This window comes from Culex quinquefasciatus, chromosome 2, assembly GCF_015732765.1.
Source record: "Culex quinquefasciatus strain JHB chromosome 2, VPISU_Cqui_1.0_pri_paternal, whole genome shotgun sequence".
Lineage (NCBI taxonomy): Eukaryota > Metazoa > Arthropoda > Insecta > Diptera > Culicidae > Culex > Culex quinquefasciatus.
Genome location: NC_051862.1, coordinates 1,200,177 through 1,218,455, shown reverse-complemented (window position 1 = coordinate 1,218,455; position 18,279 = coordinate 1,200,177). Strand labels below are relative to the sequence as shown.

General features: G+C 42.6%; 2 protein-coding genes across 2 annotated transcripts; one reads left to right on the top strand and one right to left on the bottom strand.

Annotated features, from left to right (window-relative positions):
• Positions 1–262: 262 nt before the first annotated feature.
• Positions 263–17,868, top strand: LOC6037230 (PAN2-PAN3 deadenylation complex catalytic subunit PAN2). Its single transcript, XM_001847109.2, is given in 5 exon segments — positions 263–468; positions 542–3,050; positions 16,338–16,507; positions 16,573–16,950; positions 16,953–17,868. Coding segments are annotated over 5 exon segments (3,801 nt in total). The 5' UTR covers positions 263–404; the 3' UTR covers positions 17,633–17,868.
• On the bottom strand, positions 5,882–13,054 carry LOC119766517. Its single transcript, XM_038251112.1, has 2 exons — positions 12,785–13,054; positions 5,882–7,561 (listed from the first exon to the last, which is right to left on the bottom strand). Exon 2 carries the CDS (start codon positions 7,559–7,561, stop codon positions 5,885–5,887), a length of 1,677 nt encoding a protein of 558 aa, XP_038107040.1. The 5' UTR covers positions 12,785–13,054; the 3' UTR covers positions 5,882–5,884.
• Positions 17,869–18,279: the final 411 nt, after the last annotated feature.

Here is an 18,279-nt window from a genome sequence, read left to right as displayed (position 1 = left end):
CGGTAAATCAATCCTTAAAAATGTCATTTGATTCTATGCTCTCAATTCTCCCCCTCCATCCCTCCCCCTCTCCAAGACAAACAATCTCCCACCCCAAAGCCGGCTGTGCAAAACTGCATCCCTCTCCCCAATCACCAATCAGCTGATCGTTTGTTTTGTTTACGCTCGCTCAAACGGTACCGTTGTTTGTGTGCTCTCTCCGCTCTCTCCCAGAGCGAAAAACGCTATAACGGTCCCGCAAGCTGTCAAACTGCATAAAAATAAGCAAAAAGAAGAGAGTTTTTCGTCGCACTTTGTTGTTTTTTTGTTTCGCAAGTGAAAATTGTTGATTTTTCCGTGGAAAGTGCGTCGTATTCCGGATGATTTCCGGCTGAGCAGGTCCCGAGCAGCACGACGCGGTCGAAATGGATTACGTTTACATGAGCGGCGATCCGGGGAACCGGGCCGAGGACATTATCACGCTGACAAGTAGGTTTCGTCGGCGGATTTCACTTTTTTTTCTTGTTTGGGTTACTTACCTTTTTTTTGTCTGATTTTTTAGTGTACGACAATCCGGAGATTGATTACGGCACGTTCAACATTGGGTTTGGGGAGCCGGAGCTGATGGAACATGGGATGATACTGGCGGACGGTGGGGATCGATTCGGGGTGTCCGCGATGGCGTTTGATTCGCGCGAGGAGCTCGTGTGGATGGGGAACCAGGGTGGCCACGTAACGTCGTACTGCGGTGGAACGATGCAAAAGTACACTTCGTTCCAGGTGCACTCAAATGAAATGGTTCGGCAGATATTTACGATTGATTCTGGGATTTTGGCGTTGACCAGCACCACGCTGAGACATCAGATTCGACGTGGCATTCCGAAGTTTACCTATCGGTCGGAGAAGGCGGTCGATATGGTGTGTATGATTGAACATCAGCCGAATAGGAACAGAATGCTTCTCGGGGGTCATCAGAGCGAGTTGATCGATTTCGACGTGGCCACGTACAGTGAGGTAGGTTCCGTTCCGGCCGGACAGAATGGGTGTGCAATTTTGCGACTGCACTCGCGTTATCTGTGCGATGGAGATCCTTTCGGGAAGATCACGCTTCGTGATCCGAATAGTTTGTCTGCGGAACATGAGCTGCTGACCCACTCGGGAAGTCTGTCCGACTTTGACGTTCAGGGGAATTATCTGATCTCGTGTGGATTTAGTGGACGGCAGGGAAATTTGGCAATCGACCGATTTCTGATGGTTTACGATATGCGGATGTTGCGGCTGGTTTCGCCAATCCAATGCCTGGTGGAACCTCAGCTGATGCGATTCTTGCCGTCGCACACTGATCGGCTAGCCGTCGTTTCTCCGTTGGGTCAGCTGCAACTGGTAGACACTGTGGAACTAAGCGAGCCCAGAGTTTGCATGTTCCAGATTAATACCAGTGGCAGCCAATGTCTGACCTTTGACATCAGTTCGTCCAGCCAAGCGATGGCATTCGGAGACCAATCCGGTCACATCAACTTGGTAGCTGCCGTCAAAATAAACACACCAGCGCTGCAATTCAACCCGTTTTCAAGAGAAACTGAATTCGCCGACACAGTTGAACCGCTGCCAATGGTGTCCATCACCGATAAGAACTTCCCACTATCCTCGATACTGCTTCCACATCTGACCACCGGAACACGTTGGCTAAGCGATTGGCCCGAATTCCTGAACAGTTACGAGTATCTCAAACCGAAAGCCATCCCGTCGGAAATCAACTCCACGATGAAGATGCAAGGACCAATCGGATACGCTCCAAACCCGAAGACATCACTGCGCAATCAGATCCCGTACATGATGGACAAGAGCTCTGCCTCAAACACGAACGCAACTCCGGTTAGCAGCTCGCAAAAGGGCACCACGGAACAGGGAATGAAGCTGGTTCCTCGTCGGTACCGCAAGGTCGAGGTCAAGTACAGCAAACTCGGCTTTGAGGAATTTGATTTTGAATCTTACAACCAGACAGGATTTGTCGGCTTGGAGGCCAACCTCCCGAACGCCTACTGCAACGCCATGCTGCAGTCCCTGTACTTTATCGTTCCGCTGCGGAAGGCCATCCTGTCGCACTGCTGCTCGAAGGAATTTTGCCTCGCTTGTGAGCTGGGCTTCCTATTTCACATGCTCGATCTTGGCTTCTCCAATCAACCATGCCAGGCCAGCAATTTCCTGCGTTCGTTCCGTACCGTACCGGAGGCGGCCGCACTCGGATTAATCCTTTCCTCTGATCGGAGCAACAACGCTAGCCTAAATCTATGCAGCTTGATTCAAAACTGGAACCGATTCATTCTCCACCAAATGCACTACGAACTGCTGGAAGCAATCAAGAAAAACGAGGCCACGACGGGAATCCCGCAAGACTGCCAAGAAATGCTCGACAGCGAAGTCCAACAGTACAACTCACAAAACGAAAAGTTCCAATTCCTCGAAGCCAGCAACGATTCCGACCCGGCGACGACAACCCCCGAATCACCCGATCCGGTACCCTCGCCCGGAGTAGGAGGAGGAACCGCCCAAAACAAGGAAACCGATACCGAAATCAGCCGTCTCTTCGGAACGCAACAAAAAACGATCCAACGCTGTCTCAAGTGCAACGTCGAGCGCGTCAAAAAGAACATCCTGCTCGTGTGCAACATGCTCTACCCCACCGGCTCCGGCACCGGTTCCGCGCCACAGCGCCACATCGAGGGCACGTTCGCTTCGATCCTGAAAAACTCCCTAACCGTGGAGAAAACAACGCCGGCGTGGTGCGAAAAATGCAACAAATTCACCCCCACAAACCAGAAGAGTCGCGTGGCCGACCTGCCGGAAATACTCTCCATCAACTGTGGCCTCGAGACGGACAAGGAGCTCGAGTACTTGAAGCGCCAGATGGTGCGATCGTCGGCGCAGATCACGGGTGCTTGCGCGGGTGGTGCGGGTACGGGAGCGTCGACGGCGGCCACGGAGGGAGGCGATACGCGCAACGGAAACGGCAAGATGTGCCGCTACGGGATGAACTGCTCCCGCGTGGATTGCCACTTTTCACATCCGAGGTGAGTGATATATTTTTTTTTTAATTTATCTTTAAGAAAATTTGTTTAGATTTTTAAATGCGTTAAAAGTCAATCACCTTTCATTACCTACATTCGATTGCATTGTAAAAATAAGAAGCTTGGAAAATACCGAGTTTTTCAATCTGGGAAGTTGTCACAACAGAAAGCTATCCCGCGTGAGAATCGTAGATCAAAACACCGGTCTAATTATTTGATGGCGGGAAATCCACAGAATGAAGGGATCTACTGCATCTACGACTGTGCAACGCTTTCTAAATTGATAAGGCTAAAAGTGAAAGTGCAGCTATAAATACGGTTGCGCTCCAGACCAGCGATCACAGTTCAGCTCAGCCATAGTTCAAGTAATACAGAGTTCCAACATGGTCTTCAAGCGCTCCGTTCCACTCCTGGCAGTGGTCACCCTGCTGGTCCTGGCGGTCATCCCGGACATCCGAGCGGCCATTCCAACGGGTTGTGTAGAGATCGAAAGTGCCCATAAGAACCAGTATCTGGCCCTGGGAGGCCGTTACAACGAGAACCGGCGTCACGTCACCGTGTCCAACAACCGGCAACAGTGGAACATTGTCCGCGACGGAGACAACTACCGGATCCGGCCAAGCCGGACGGCCAACGAGTTGTACGCGGCAGGTTACACCTATGACAGCGATCGTCGCCACGTGTTTGTTTGGGAGCTAAGCCATCCCGTGATCCAGGGCGGTTGGGACATTCAGGAACTCGGCAATGGACGCTACCTGATCAGAAATACCCACGAGAATGAGTTCCTCTACTCGGCAGACTATCCCAACCGGGGATCGATCTTCACATGGCGTGGAAATATCAACGCTCGAGACGACACCCAGTTCCACTGGAGATTGTCGTCGTGTTAGATGGACAAATTGTTGGTAGAATTAAATATTTTTAGAGTTTAGTTAAATTATGAACAATAAAAAATTTTATTGTAAGAAAAAAAAATCAGTTTATTTTTTATGTGGGTATTTTCATCATTGCAATGAATTGAAATAATAATATTTATTTCTGAAATATTTCAGCTAAAACTTGTTTCTACTTTTACAACCACTAGATCATTTTGTACATTTTTTAGCCCTTCTAGACAATTGTAAAGCTTGACAAAATGAACATTTTTATTCTTGAAAAACGAACTTTGGTTAATTCTATCAAAAGTTATGGGCAAAAAACTGAGTGACATTGTTGGTCACATACACACACACATACACACAGACATTTGTTCAGTTTTCGATTCTGAGTCAATATGTAAACATCAAGTTGGGTTTTCGAGCTTTAAATAAAAAGTTCAATTTTAGAGCAGGATTATAGCCTTACCTCAGTGAGTAAGGCAAAACGATTGAAAAATTCTTATTTTCAAAATTGAAATTAAATGAGTTACACAAAAAAGACCTCCGAGATATTTTCAGCAAATGTACTCTAGGATGTGTACTTTCAGATGCTTCTAAGAGCGAGGTCAAACTCCACCATCTTTTCAAGTTATTCACATTTCAAAATGGCGTCTTTTTCGTCGTATTTTGGCTATAACGATTTTTGCTCTTTTGGAAGATAAATGTGTGTTTTGATAAGCTCTACAAATGTCTAGAAGACACCATCTCGCTACGACATAAGCTTGAGTTGATAAATTAAAAAAAAAAACTCGATTTTTCATTACCACCTCAACCTTAAATACAAAAATGGCTCTAGAAACTTCCTGTTTGAAGATAGAGCTTTGTGCTCTTCATCAAAGTTGCTCAGAATGGTGTTCCCTACAACTTTTCTGAAGACACCGAAGCGCTATCTCGGCATCCCTCAAAAAAAAAATTCTGAACCACCCTAAAATTTTGACCACCCTAATGTTCACCATACCAAAAGATGCCCCTATTGACCCTGATAATTTGTCCCGAAGACACCAAAGCTCTAAATCTTAACGTGTGGCCGCCACCAATATTGTCACGCTAGATTTCGGTTTCGGACCACTGTGCCTTGATTGTCCATTGAGTATTCCTCTGGAATTTCGCATTTTTTTCGAAGTTTTTTTTTGTTCTAAAAAGCAAGTTAATTTTGCTTAATTTGTTTTTCCATAAAACTTTGCTACAAAATAAGTATGTGTATGTTCGAAAAACAGTATCTTGATAATGATTTACTGATCGATTTGGTGTTTTTAGAAAAAATGTAGGTCAGCAATTTTCAGAAAATACATAAAATAGTTTTCTTATGTTTTTATTTTGATTTTTATCACAAAAAGTTAAATTTCCAAAATAAATATTTTTGAATAAAATAAAATCAAACTTTTTTTTTATGTAAACTTGAATTAACAATCGGTAGCTTTAATGAAGCCAATAATAACAATAATACTCGAAAATTACTTTACATTCGATAAACTACACCATTTGCGAGTAAATAACATTTAAGGAAACTAATTTCAAAATATGCGATTTTTCAGTAAATAAATTTATGAAGAACAGGAACATCCGCTTATTTTATATTTCATAATTTCCTCAAATTTTGTTTAATGACTTTGTTAGTCGAAGAACTGGTTGCTGAACAGCAAAAAAAACAATAGTAAAATCGCACGCACATCACCTTTGTGAGAAAACATAAAAATACTACACACTACATGTACATTTCTATACTCAAAAAAAAAAGTTGCAACCGACGGGATTCAAACACAGAGAGGACTGGCGTCTTAGCCAGCTCGGCTTTCAGACCGACGAAAAGTAGTGGACATTTCGGTCGTGTTTGTTTCCTATAGTGATGGGCTACATATTTCTGGGTGTATACAAGTTATGGGGGGAGCGTTCTCTAGAGTCAAGTGAACTACTCGGTTGCTAGTTCAATACTGCTTTATTGAGCGCAAGTTTAAGCTTCTTCCGGCTATCGTTGCCTCTCTCCAGAGAGGTGTTGGTGTCGGCTGTGGCAGCGGTCGTGGCATCGGTCGTGGCATCGGTCGTGTGGGCAGCGCAGGTGTGTGTGTCACTACGGGCATGGTGGCTAGGGTGGTGGCGGGCATCCGTAACTCCTCCGTCCTTCAGTTTTGTGCGTCTCGCACAAACCTTGGCTACAAACATCGCCGAGAAAAGGCAGGAAAAGACGAAAAATATTCCTATGTTTCTGGAATCCGTCGCGGTGGCCTTCCTCTCAATGCTCTCTAGCCATTCTCTATGAGCTAGGTGCAGCTCGTGTACGTTTTGCAGAGATAGGCTTGCATTGAAGCGACCTTCGTTAATAATTTGTCCGTTTAGGGGGATTATGTCGATTTTCTCCCTCGTGTTAAACAAGACGTCTTTGAAAATTTCGTCGTTAATCTGGACAGTGCAGTTTTCGAAAAAAATCAGAACGTTACCGCTCAGATTACGATCTGGGAGGCCGCACGTTGATGACAGCTTTGTCTTGTTTCCGCTGTTTAGAAGAATGTGATTGTCCGTTAGCCTCCTTACTCTACTTGTGCTTGAATAGTTGGTGAACACGCAGTCACCTGTTGAGCCTCGAAATATTGGGTCGAAGCAGTTGTCGCCACTAACGTCAATAAGATCCTCTTCATTGCATACCACAATAGAGTCACCACCCGCACAGTGCTGCCTGATGAAATACGTTTGGTTTCCGCCGACCAAAGCGTCGGGTGCCGGGAGTTGAATGATCTTCCCATTCTTTGGGATGGCTGCTAACAAATAACTTTTGAACGTTCCTTGTTTTAACCGCGGGACCAATATAACAAAAAATAGATTCGATTGCAAGTATGCTACCTTGATCTCTAAAAAATCGTAGATTTGATTAACATTATGAAGAGCAACATCTTGCTCAATCAGGGTTTTTTGAACTAGTCCTATTTCTTCTGGTTCTAAAAACGATTTCGAGATGATGTTGAATTTTGCCAGATGGATTGTTTCAGCTATACTATCTAGATGGCCCTCGATTTGGTTAAGGTGATCGGTTGCAATAATTGTCTGTTTTAAGATGTTGAAATCGTTCAGTTGTAGTATGGCATTGTTCTGCTGATCATTAATAATCCTAATCATTTTGTTTACTCTTGTTTCTAACTGTTTATTTATAACTATCTGTTTATTATTTTGTTTAACGAGGTCTTCTTCCTTATTCAATATTGTATCTATGTCGCTCTTGATCTGGGCCCTATCATCGGAGTCCATGTTACCCGTTATGAACTTAATCCCAGTTCCTAGAAAATCTAGAGCTCTTTTTCTTCTTACTACCTCTTTAGGGTAAAGATCTCGGTACATGTTCATGATTTTTTCGACCCTATGGCTTAGTAAATCTATAACCTCTTTATAATTCCTAGCTGTTTTTAGGCTGTTGATAGCGGTTCTACACCGAACAATCAGTGGTCCGTATGCCTGGAGGTCAATTTTATGGTAAATTCGAATGTTACCTTCTTTGATATATCTTCTTCCTGATCGCAACATTACAACGCCGGGGTTGGTGTTCAAGTCGTAAAGCTGCATGTCCGCTTGGATGACCCAGGCCCAGAATAGAATGAGTGGAATCTTCATCTAAAAAGGAATAAGTTTTAGTGCTGGGAAATGTTATTTTTTTCTTCTCCCGGCTACGGGAAAAAGTGTGAATGAGATTGCATGTAAAATTACGGATAAGCGGAATTTTCCTTCATGAAAATAATATTACATGTTTTCTAGTGTAACTTTACATGGCAGTAATTACGAATTACAATCCTTTTTCCTATGAGATGTAATTTGGAATTACAAAAAGTGTGTAATTGAAAGTTACGCCGTAAATTTACATAGGATTTACTGCTGAATTACTGTTATTTTCGGGAGGCATTTGAAATCGCGAATACAAAAGAAAAGTAAATTTTCATGCAACCTAATCATTCGGTATGCTCTTAAGGAAGGAGTTTAACAGGATCCAGAGTCTTCCTCTAATGGTAACGGTTGTTATTCACGCCCTAAAAAATAAAGAATAGGTTAGAAACGTTAAGGACTGGGTTATTTTTTCAATCGCCGGAGCTTCTGTTTGTGGAGCGTCCGATTTTTTTCGTCCACGTAAGTCTGATTATTGTTATCTATTACGACGACGGGTTCAAATCTATTTCTGGACTTCGATTTTATTCCTTGAGTTGTATTAAACACAACCCTCCAATGTCGAGAGAAGGTTCATTTTCTCTTTTTGCATTGTGGTAGTCATGTTGTTGTTTTTGTATTTTTGAAATTTTTTCCGTGACCCCGTCGTATAGTTTGTTTCTATACTCAATAATTTCATCCATATTGAGGGGTCTTTCAGAACCGTCTATTATTCCGTAAAATATTTCCCGTGGTTTTAGAGAGGTGCTTGTATGAATAGTGTTGTTGTATAGTGTGCAAGATATCAATATTTTTTCTTTAAGCGATAAATCTTCAAATTTATGCTTATTTGTACGAAAGATTTCCAACAAAGTGGAATGAAATCTTTCTACGATTCCATTAACCTGACTATGATTGGAAGGTGTAAAATATTGCTGAATTCCTAGGTCTGCTAGTAGTCCTCTTACTTCAATCGATTTTATTGCTGGTTCGTTGTCCGACACGATTAACGCAGGATTTCCATATAGTGAAAAATATTTGATAAACGCCTTTCTTACATGAGGAATTGACCTAGATTTTATTGGAATCAAAGTACCAAATCTAGAAAATTTATCAACAACTGATAAAATAGATTAGGTTGAATTATGAAAATGTCAACGTGTATGATTTCTAACGGTTTCTTAGGTATAGGTGTTTCACCTAAACGGATTTTATATGGTTTTCTTTCGTACTTTTGTTTATTACAGGTTTCGCAAAGGTTAACATATTTCTTTATCTTTTGTTTCAGATTTGGGAAATAAAATCTTCTGAAAATTTCTGCTTTGTTTTCCAAAATTCCCTATGTGCGGTTTCGTGAGTTTCTTCTACGATAGCGTTCTGTTCTTCGTCTGTTTTTAAATCGATCAAAAATTTCAGGGATATTTTTATTCTAAACGGGTTGAGTTGGCTGAAGTACTGCCTATAAACCTCTTGAATAGCCGGGATTAGCTCTTCCGGACAGTAGATGCAATTAACTTTTGTATGTACCATGTTATCATAGAAGATCTTTTTCAATGATCTGGAATCGAAGCCAGACTTTGAAATTGTTTTCCTATATACCCTAGGAAATACTTCTTCGAAGGCTTCCGAACTAGTGTCATGCATCTTCAAAATGATTTGGTTATTGAAGGTATTGACAGGCGACTCGGTTATCTCAATCAAGTCATTGTTTTGAATTTCCGGTTGTGAATCTCTCTCTTCTGGTTCCTCTTCGTTTATGTTAACCTCCGTCAAAACTCTGGATAGCGCATCAGCTACAACATTTTGTTGACCTGGTCTATAAACAGGTACAAAGTCATATTCGCGTAACCTTAGCATCCATTGGACTAGCTTAGAGTTGGGTGTCTTTAGATTCAGTGCATACGTCAGTGGTTGGTGATCGGTATACAAGGTGAACTTCCTACCAAATAGATATGGGCGAAAGTATTTCGTGGCCCAGTCGATAGCTAAGAGTTCCTTCTCGATAGCCGAATACTTTTCCTCTGATTTCGTTAGCGTTCTGGATGCGAATGCAACAGGTCTGTCCTTGCCTATGGCACCCTGTGATAGGACAGCGCCTAAAGCAAAATTACTGGCATCTGTTGTGAGAATGAAATTTTTCGAAAAGTCGGGGTATTGCAGGACGTCTGAGCTAGTAATTAGTTGTTTGCAGGTGTCTATTGTTTTGAGGAAAATGGGTGTGTGTTTAATTTTTTCGCCCTTCCTAAGTTGGGCTGTTAGCGGTTTTGTAATTTTGGCGAAATCCCTTATAAATTTTCGATAATAGCCCAAAAGGCCTAGAAATCCTTTCAATTCTTTTGGATTTCTTGGAGTGGGCCAGTTTTGAATGACCTTAATTTTCTCTGGGTCTGGCTTAACCCCTTCGTCAGTAACAAGGTGACCTAAAAAGTTAACTTGTTTTTTCATAAATTGACTTTTTCCTAATTGGATCTTCAAATTGACATTTTCCAAAATACTGAATATTTTAGTGAGATTCTCCAAGTGTTCTTGCAAAGATGTTGAATAGACAATTATATCGTCCATATACACCAAGCAACACTTTCCAATTAAATTGCGAAGAATGTTATTCATTACGCGTTGTAGAGTAGCCGGAGCATTTTTCAACCCAAATGGCATTCTAACATATTCATAAAGTCCATACTCAACAGAAAAAGCCGTTTTTTGCACATCATCTGGGTGGACCTCAATTTGGTGAAACCCAGATGCCAAGTCTAAAGTGGTAAAGTATTGACATTTGCCCAGCTTGTCCAAAATTTCATTTATATTTGGCATCGGATATTTGTCATCTATAGTCTTTTCATTCAACTTTCTATAATCGACTACTAAGCGCCATTTCTGTTTGCCTTCGGAGTCAATTTTCTTGGGAACAATCCAAATCGGAGAGCACCAAGGTGAAGAGCTGGGTCGAATAATGCCCTGTGTAAGCATTTGCGAAATTTGACGCTGCACCTCTTCTTTGTGGCAATGGGGGTAACGATAATTTTTAGCATGTGTCGGTATCTCATCCGTTGTATTGATTTTGTGTTTAATGACGTTTGTAAACGTGAGGTCGTCACCCTCGGTATGGAAAATTTTATGGAATTTTGAGATAATAGCTATCAGTGCAGCCTTTTCTTCGTCATTTAAATGATCGAATTTTAATTGTTTTATTGTTTTGGCCTTTGGCCCGGTTTTGGTTTCGCAAATGTCTGGTGGGATATTTGATATTTCGAAGTTGTGGATTGAATTGGGAATCGGGTGAGAAGGGCAAATTTGGACTGGGAAATCGCGGATGTTCTTAAGTAGAACATAACAAAAGTTATTGAAGGCTCGGTATAACCCAGGCAACACGATTGCATCTTTTGTTACCGGTATGGCTTCCTCCACCAGAAATTCCCCTTCGTCCGCTACTGTGGGCATTCTCAACACAGTTTCTTCATACGGTTTGAGCTTGACTGCGAACGAGTCAGGGTATTTTCGGTTTAGTGGGATGGTCAGCCCTTGCAGTTCTAGAATATTTCTTTCAGTGATAATATTCGCTTTAAGGCTTTTAAGTGTTTCATATCCGATGAGCCCATCAAAATAATTATGAAATTTAAAAACAAAAAATTTAATGGGAGGTATTTTTGACAAAATCTGGAGCTCCGTAAAGGACTCGATATTGTGCGTTTTGTCAATATTCCTCACTGTAATTGGCTTTGGTTGTAACACCGAGTTGCTATTTAGAACACTGGGGTCAATATAGTTTTTATTGGACCCAGTGTCAACCAAAAACTTTAATTTTCCTAGTTCCGTAACGACGGTAATGTACGGAAGAAAATTGTTGTCGGAATCTCCAATCATCCCATCTGGTAATTTTCTGGGGGATAGGGAAAATCCGCGGCTTCATCGTAATTAGTTTCAAATCCCTGCAATTCCTCAGCCATGTTCGGCTGAGGGTTAGCTTCACAGGAGTTACTCTCCTCTGCAGGGCTCTGCTCTTGGCAAAGCAAATAATTTTGTTGCCCTCCAAAGTGCTGATTTGCGCGATGGCTTGGGTTTCGGCGTTGCGGATTCTGACTCTGCGAGGAAGGGTTCGCGAAATTCGACGTCTGCTGATTTGACCAGTTTTGCCGGCTATTGGACGATGTCCGAAGTTGTTGAATCGGAGCATTTGGTTGGAAAGGGTTCGCGACGTTCGAAGGTTGCTGATTCGACCAGTTTTGGCGGTTATGGGACGATGTCCGAGGTTGTGAAGTCGGCATATTCTGTGGATTGTTTGCAAATGCTGAAGTTTGAATCGGCCAGTTTTGCCGGTAATTTGAATACGGAGCTTGAATCGGCCAGTTGTGCTGATTATTTGGAAATATTGGAAATTGTTGCACCGGCCAGTTTTGCCGGTTATTTGAAAGGGTTGGTTGTTTCGAGCCAAAGTGGCTTTGATAATTAGTTTCTTCGATGCATAGTGCAAGCGCATCTGGGAGACATGTAGGTTTAAGTGACCTGACATGCTTCCCCAATTCCTCATGCAAGCCTCCGAGGAACACTTTGAGCCCTAACCCCTGGTATAGTGTGGTTTTGGAAATCCGCACCGAAGGGTTGCCCTCATTCAATTTCGCTGCATTTACGAGAAGGGCGATGGTACTTTGCACCTCCCCGTAAAAATCTTTCACAGTTTTTTCTTCCTGTTTCAGGGCGAACATGTCTTTAATGAGGCATGCTTCGTCCCTCTTATCGGAGTACTCCACTATTAGCTTCTCTTTAATCTCATCCCAGTCGAGGCGTGTTGAGGAGGACTCCAACACATCGTCGGCCGGTCCAGTTATTTTGCTGCGGATGGCCTGCAGCCAGATGCGGTAGCTATTCGTACCTGCCACGGCGTCTACGCAGGGGATTACTTCATCCACTGCTTCGATAAATCTATTTAACTTATTGGGGTTCGTGCCGTCGAAGGGTACCAACTCCCTAATTCCTTGCGGAATTCTCAGCGTTTTATACGCTGTTTCCACTCGGCCCACGGCGGCCAACTGTGCTTCAAGCTCTAGAATTCTGGCTTGTTGCTGCGCTAACGCTTCTGCGGCCTCATCCATTTCTTGTGCGATATTATTTTGCTCCATTTAACATAAATCACTAAACTCCACACAACATAAATCACTAAACTTCACACAACATAAAATACTAAGCTTAAGCTATAGTACTTACCCTATGTCCCGGTAATCCGCCGAGACGACTGCGACTGCGCCAGTTATGGGGGGAGCGTTCTCTAGAGTCAAGTGAACTACTCGGTTGCTAGTTCAATACTGCTTTATTGAGCGCAAGTTTAAGCTTCTTCCGGCTATCGTTGCCTCTCTCCAGAGAGGTGTTGGTGTCGGCTGTGGCAGCGGTCGTGGCATCGGTCGTGGCATCGGTCGTGTGGGCAGCGCAGGTGTGTGTGTCACTACGGGCATGGTGGCTAGGGTGGTGGCGGGCATCCGTAACTTACATACAATGTTATTTAAAAAATATATATATTACGAAGCTTGACTACTACTTTTTTTAACGATATCCCAAAAATTATTGGTTCGCTATTCTTTAAAAAATATTTCGAAAATTAACACTTATTTTGGACATTTTCATGTGCTTGATTTTTTTTTATTAAAAGAGTAGAAAACTTCACAATAATCAATAAATTCTTAATACGAAAATTGTAGCAAGTTTTCTCAGCCGTCAAAATATAATTTACGTGGTGCATAGATAAAAACATTTTCCTGAAAAATACTACTATACTGTAAATTTTATGTTTTAGCTCTAATGCAAAATGCTTGGTAAGTCCTTTTAAAACAATATTTTTTTTATATTATGCTTCTTGATTATTTCTAATTTTAATTTGTGATAAAAAATAAAAGTTCTCTCCTACAACTTTGCTAAAAGCATAAAATCGATCAGAAATTCTCTTCTCAGGCAAGATACTGATTTTTGATTTTTGGTTTTGATACCCATTTGTTGTATTGAAAAACTAATTAATATAAAATAGAAAATTATGAAAGTAAATACTACATAAAAAAAATGAAATTTGTTTTCGTATAATAAACTTTTTTATTGTTCATAATTCAGCTAAACTCTACAAATATTTAATTTTACCAACAATTTGTCCATCTAACACGACGACAATCTCCAGTGGAACTGAGTGTCGTCCCGAGCGTTGATATTTCCACGCCACGTGAAGATCGATCCCCGGTTGGGATAGTCTGCCGAGTAGAGGAACTCATTCTCGTGGGTATTCCTGATCAGGTAGCGTCCATTGCCGAGTTCCTGAATGTCCCAACCGCCCTGGATCACGGGATGGCTTAGCTCCCAAACAAACACGTGGCGACGATCGCTGTCATAGGTGTAACCTGCCGCGTAAAACTCGTTGGCCGTCCGGCTTGGCCGGATCCGGTAGTTGTCTCCATCGCGGACAATATTCCACTGTTGCCGGTTGTTGGAAACGGTGACGTGACGCCGATTCTCGTTATAGCGACCACCCAGGGCCAGATACTGGTTCTTGTGGGCACTTTCGATCTCGACACAACCCGTCGGAACGGCCGCTCGGATGTCCGGAATGATCGCCAGGACCATCAGGGTGGCCATTGCTATGAGTGAAACGGAGCGCTTGAAGACCATGTTGGAACTCTGTATTACTTGAACTATGGCTGAGCTGGACTGTGATCGCTGTTCTGGAGCGCAACCGTATTTATAGCTGCACTTTCACTTTTAGCCTTATCAATCTAGCAAGCGTTGCACAGTCGTAGATGCATTAGATCCCTTCATTCTGTGGATTTCCCGCCATCAATTAATTAGGTTGATGTTTTGATCTACGATACTTGCGCGGGATAGTTTTCTGTTGTGACAACTTCCTATGTTGGAAAACTCGGTATTTTCCAAAACATTGTGTTTATTGATTGAGCCTAAAAGTATATTTTGCCTTTGATCGTTTCAACTCGTATAGAAAATCTAAGTTCTATGACGAAACTAAAAATTTGGGAGAGCGATTTTGTAAGTCAAATTCCCGGCGTGTGCCTACACTGCCCATGTTCGCATAAATGTCCCATATGCAAAAACAGCAAGCTGAGAAAACGCATTTGAAGTTTGTCCAACACATAAGGCTACGTGTAAAGTTTTCGCGAAAAAACTGGATTTCCTCCTGATTTCTAGATCAAAGTACCGTAAACTGGGGTGACTTTGATAGCCCGGGGTGACTTTGATAGGTTTTTCTAATGCCCGTCAAATTAATATCTAAACATTATTGAGAATTTTGAGTATGTAAGCATTAAGGGATAGCTTATTATCGAACATATATGCAAAAATGTGACAATTACATTGGATGTATCAACATTAGTGGCCAAATTAAATTTCTATCAATGTCACCCCGGGCTATCAAAGTCACCCCAGTTTACGGTACTAGATGTTGTAGGCTCTTTTGAAAGAGCACACGATTTTGAACCAAACTGCATCAATAACTCAAAAACGATGAAAATGCATATGGGGCATTTATGCGATCAGGGGCAGTACACAGCTGATGATTTTTTTTTTCCATTTGGATTCAATTGCTTTTTAAAGGGAAAGTAGAGTCTAGAAAGGTTTGAAAAAATTACTCAAACTTACTGTAGAACTTTTATAAATTTAAAAAAATGTTCATATTAAGTTCCACACATTTTCGTAAAAAGTTGTGCAAAATAAATCAAAATCTAGATTTATGTGCGACACAAACAAAAAAGGGATCAAGCCTCCCCACCTCCCCTTCCCCATTTGCACACGTTCCACAAATAGCACTATTTACCGATATATTGAAAGTTTTTGAAATGTTTTTTTTTTTTTTTTTTTTTTTCAACGATTCAACAAACGCCATTTTTTAACACGCAGTTGTTCTAATAATATTTTGTATAAATATAATTGTTTATTTAGTGTTGTAAAAATAAGATGAGATAAGGTGCGGTTTTCCCATCGTAGAACGTACGGGATTTCACAGATTGTTTCAACTGATATCAGTTACAATCAATAGTTCCATGTGCAACTATAAATACTGCAACGTTTAGAAAGGCAATCACAGTTCACTGCCAACTGTTCTGAGATTAACAAGTGCGTCTGGACTATAGCTCAGGATGGCTCTTCGCATTTTCTGTCTGGCAGCAGCTCTACTGCTGGTTCTGTTCAAAGTCACAACGGCACAAGTTCCAACGGGCTGTGTCCAAATCAAGAGTGCCCACAAGGACCTATATCTGGGCTCCGCGGCGTACTACAACACCGGTCGTCAGCATGTAACGCTCAAGGGCGCTCATTCGACTGCCGAGTGGAACATTGTCCGTGCCGGGGAAGGTTACCGGATTCAGATGTTCCGGACCAATCATGATCTGTTTGCCTCGTCGGCGTACACCTACGACAACGATCGCCGTTACGTGTTCATCTGGGACTCCGGACCGGTCGTCCAGGGCACGTGGGACATTCAGCCGATTCAGGACGGGGCGTACAGCATCCGGAACAGGTTCCACAACGAGTACCTCTACTCGGCGGACTATCCAAGCGAGAATTGGATCTTTACCTGGCGCCGTCACATCAACCCGAGGAAAGACGGACAGTTTCACTGGTTTATCAACGAGTGTAGTTAGGATGTTCGATGAATAAAGAAAGAATGGTTGGATTAAAAAAGATGTTTATGTTATTAATATTGTTAATGAAAGAACAAAAGATCCTCAATTCATCCTCTTTCATTCTCTAACGACTTTCAATCTGCTTGCAGAAAATCGTCCCCGATCGTAATCACAAGTGCAAGTCAGGTTCAGCCCAAGTCCTGGTTTCCACTGAGCTTCCGGATGACCCTAGACGAACAGGACAATTTAGAGGTTGGTTCTCTGAAAGGCGCTTCGAGCAGTGTCAGCTACAGCGACGATAACGAGTCCGAACAGGAGGGTGAGTTTGATTCGTTAATCGTGGATTAATCATCAAAATCGTTTATCAAAAATCCCATATTTCAGCCAAACCCTTCCGGAAATCCAAGCGGTACAGCCTGTCGGCGGCCGTTTGCTACATCAACGACGGCGCCCAGCGCAACTTGGTGGCGCTGATCCACGTGCCCAAGAGCTATCACGATCTGAAGCAGAACCGCGGTGGAGAGTCCAGCACCGGAATCTCCGGAGTGGACTTCACCGACGGCAGTTGGTACATCTTCAACGATTTTAGTATTTCACCGGTGTCGGTCCAGGAGGCGGTTTGGTTCACGCTCGACTGGAAGGTGCCCTGCGTGCTGTTCTACACGAGTACGACGTTGAAAAATGAAGAAGACGAAAACAAGGACAGCCTCAACCATCCAACTCCTTCACGAACGACCTGTTCTTTGCCGATCAGAACACCGATGAAATCGCGGACAAAAACTTCAAACCACTGACACCGGGCGAAATCTTCCAAGCAGGGGATCTGGTGGCCATGGACGCCGAATTCGTCACGCTAAACCCGGAAGAAAGCGAAATTCGCTCCGACGGGAAAATGTCCACCGTAAAGCCAAGCCACATGAGCGTCGCCCGGATCACGTGCATCCGTGGCCAAGGTAAAGACGAAGCAGTTCCCTTCGTGGACGATTACATCTCAACCCAGGAACAGGTCGTCGACTATCTCACCAAGTTCTCCGGCATCAAACCGGGCGATCTGGACGCAAACTTCAGCAACAAACGACTCACCACGCTGAAGAACTCCTACCAAAAGCTGCGCTACCTCGTCGATAGCGGAGTCATCTTCGTGGGTCACGGTCTGAAAAATGACTTCCGCGTCATCAACATTATCGTCCCGCCGGAGCAGATCGTGGACACGGTTCATCTGTTCCATCTGCCCCACCACCGGATGGTGTCGTTGCGCTTCCTGGCGTGGCAGTTTCTGGGCATTAAAATTCAGTCCGAGACGCACGACTCCGTGGAGGATGCCCGCACGGCGCTGCAGCTGTACAAACACTACCTGAAGCTGAACGCCAAGGACGAGTTTACGATGGCGCTGTCCCAGCTGTACGAAACGGGCAAGAAGCTGCAGTGGAAGGTGCCGGATTGAGGGGAGTTCGATTATGCTTTTGGTTTGTGTTTTTTTTTTTTTTTTCGAATATATTATTATTAAAACTTTTTTTTCACTTCATCACCGGAATTGACCAACATATGATATATTTTTGTACTACGCACTGTCATGTTATTCATCATCTATAAAAAAATATATATTTAAAAAAAACTTACAAAAAATGTCTCAATAAACTCAAAATCTTATCATGTAAAGTGATGATTGTGTAGAACAAATCTATTAGTTTACTTTATCGGATGACAGCAAGGATCTCGAGGATGAGGAAACGTTTCTTACATTTCGATGCCTCTGTGCGCTCTTATGCTAACTAGATAGGAAAACCAGCAAGCTTAGTTCAAGAGAACACAAAGACATCGATTTGTGACATTTGACTCGAATTCATACAAAAAAAAACCTGTTGGGCCGTTGAAAATAAGTTTGATTTTTTTTTCTGTTTTAGTATGAATACTCGTTAAAAAAATATTTGTTCATTGCCTTTTGCAGTCCAGACTCGATTATCCGAAAACTTGGAAAAACTTCACTATGGATAATCGAAAAAAAAAGGTTTTTTTTGTTGTCTTATGTTTGATTGTCGAGCTTAAGTATGACCATACTAAGCAATAGTTATTTTGAATTTCAAAATCCAA

What these genes read in the sequence shown, in the direction of transcription:
- LOC119766517 (XM_038251112.1), bottom strand. Translation starts at nt 7,561, where the DNA reads ATGAAGATTCCACTCATTCTATTCTGGGCCTGGGTCATCCAAGCGGAC.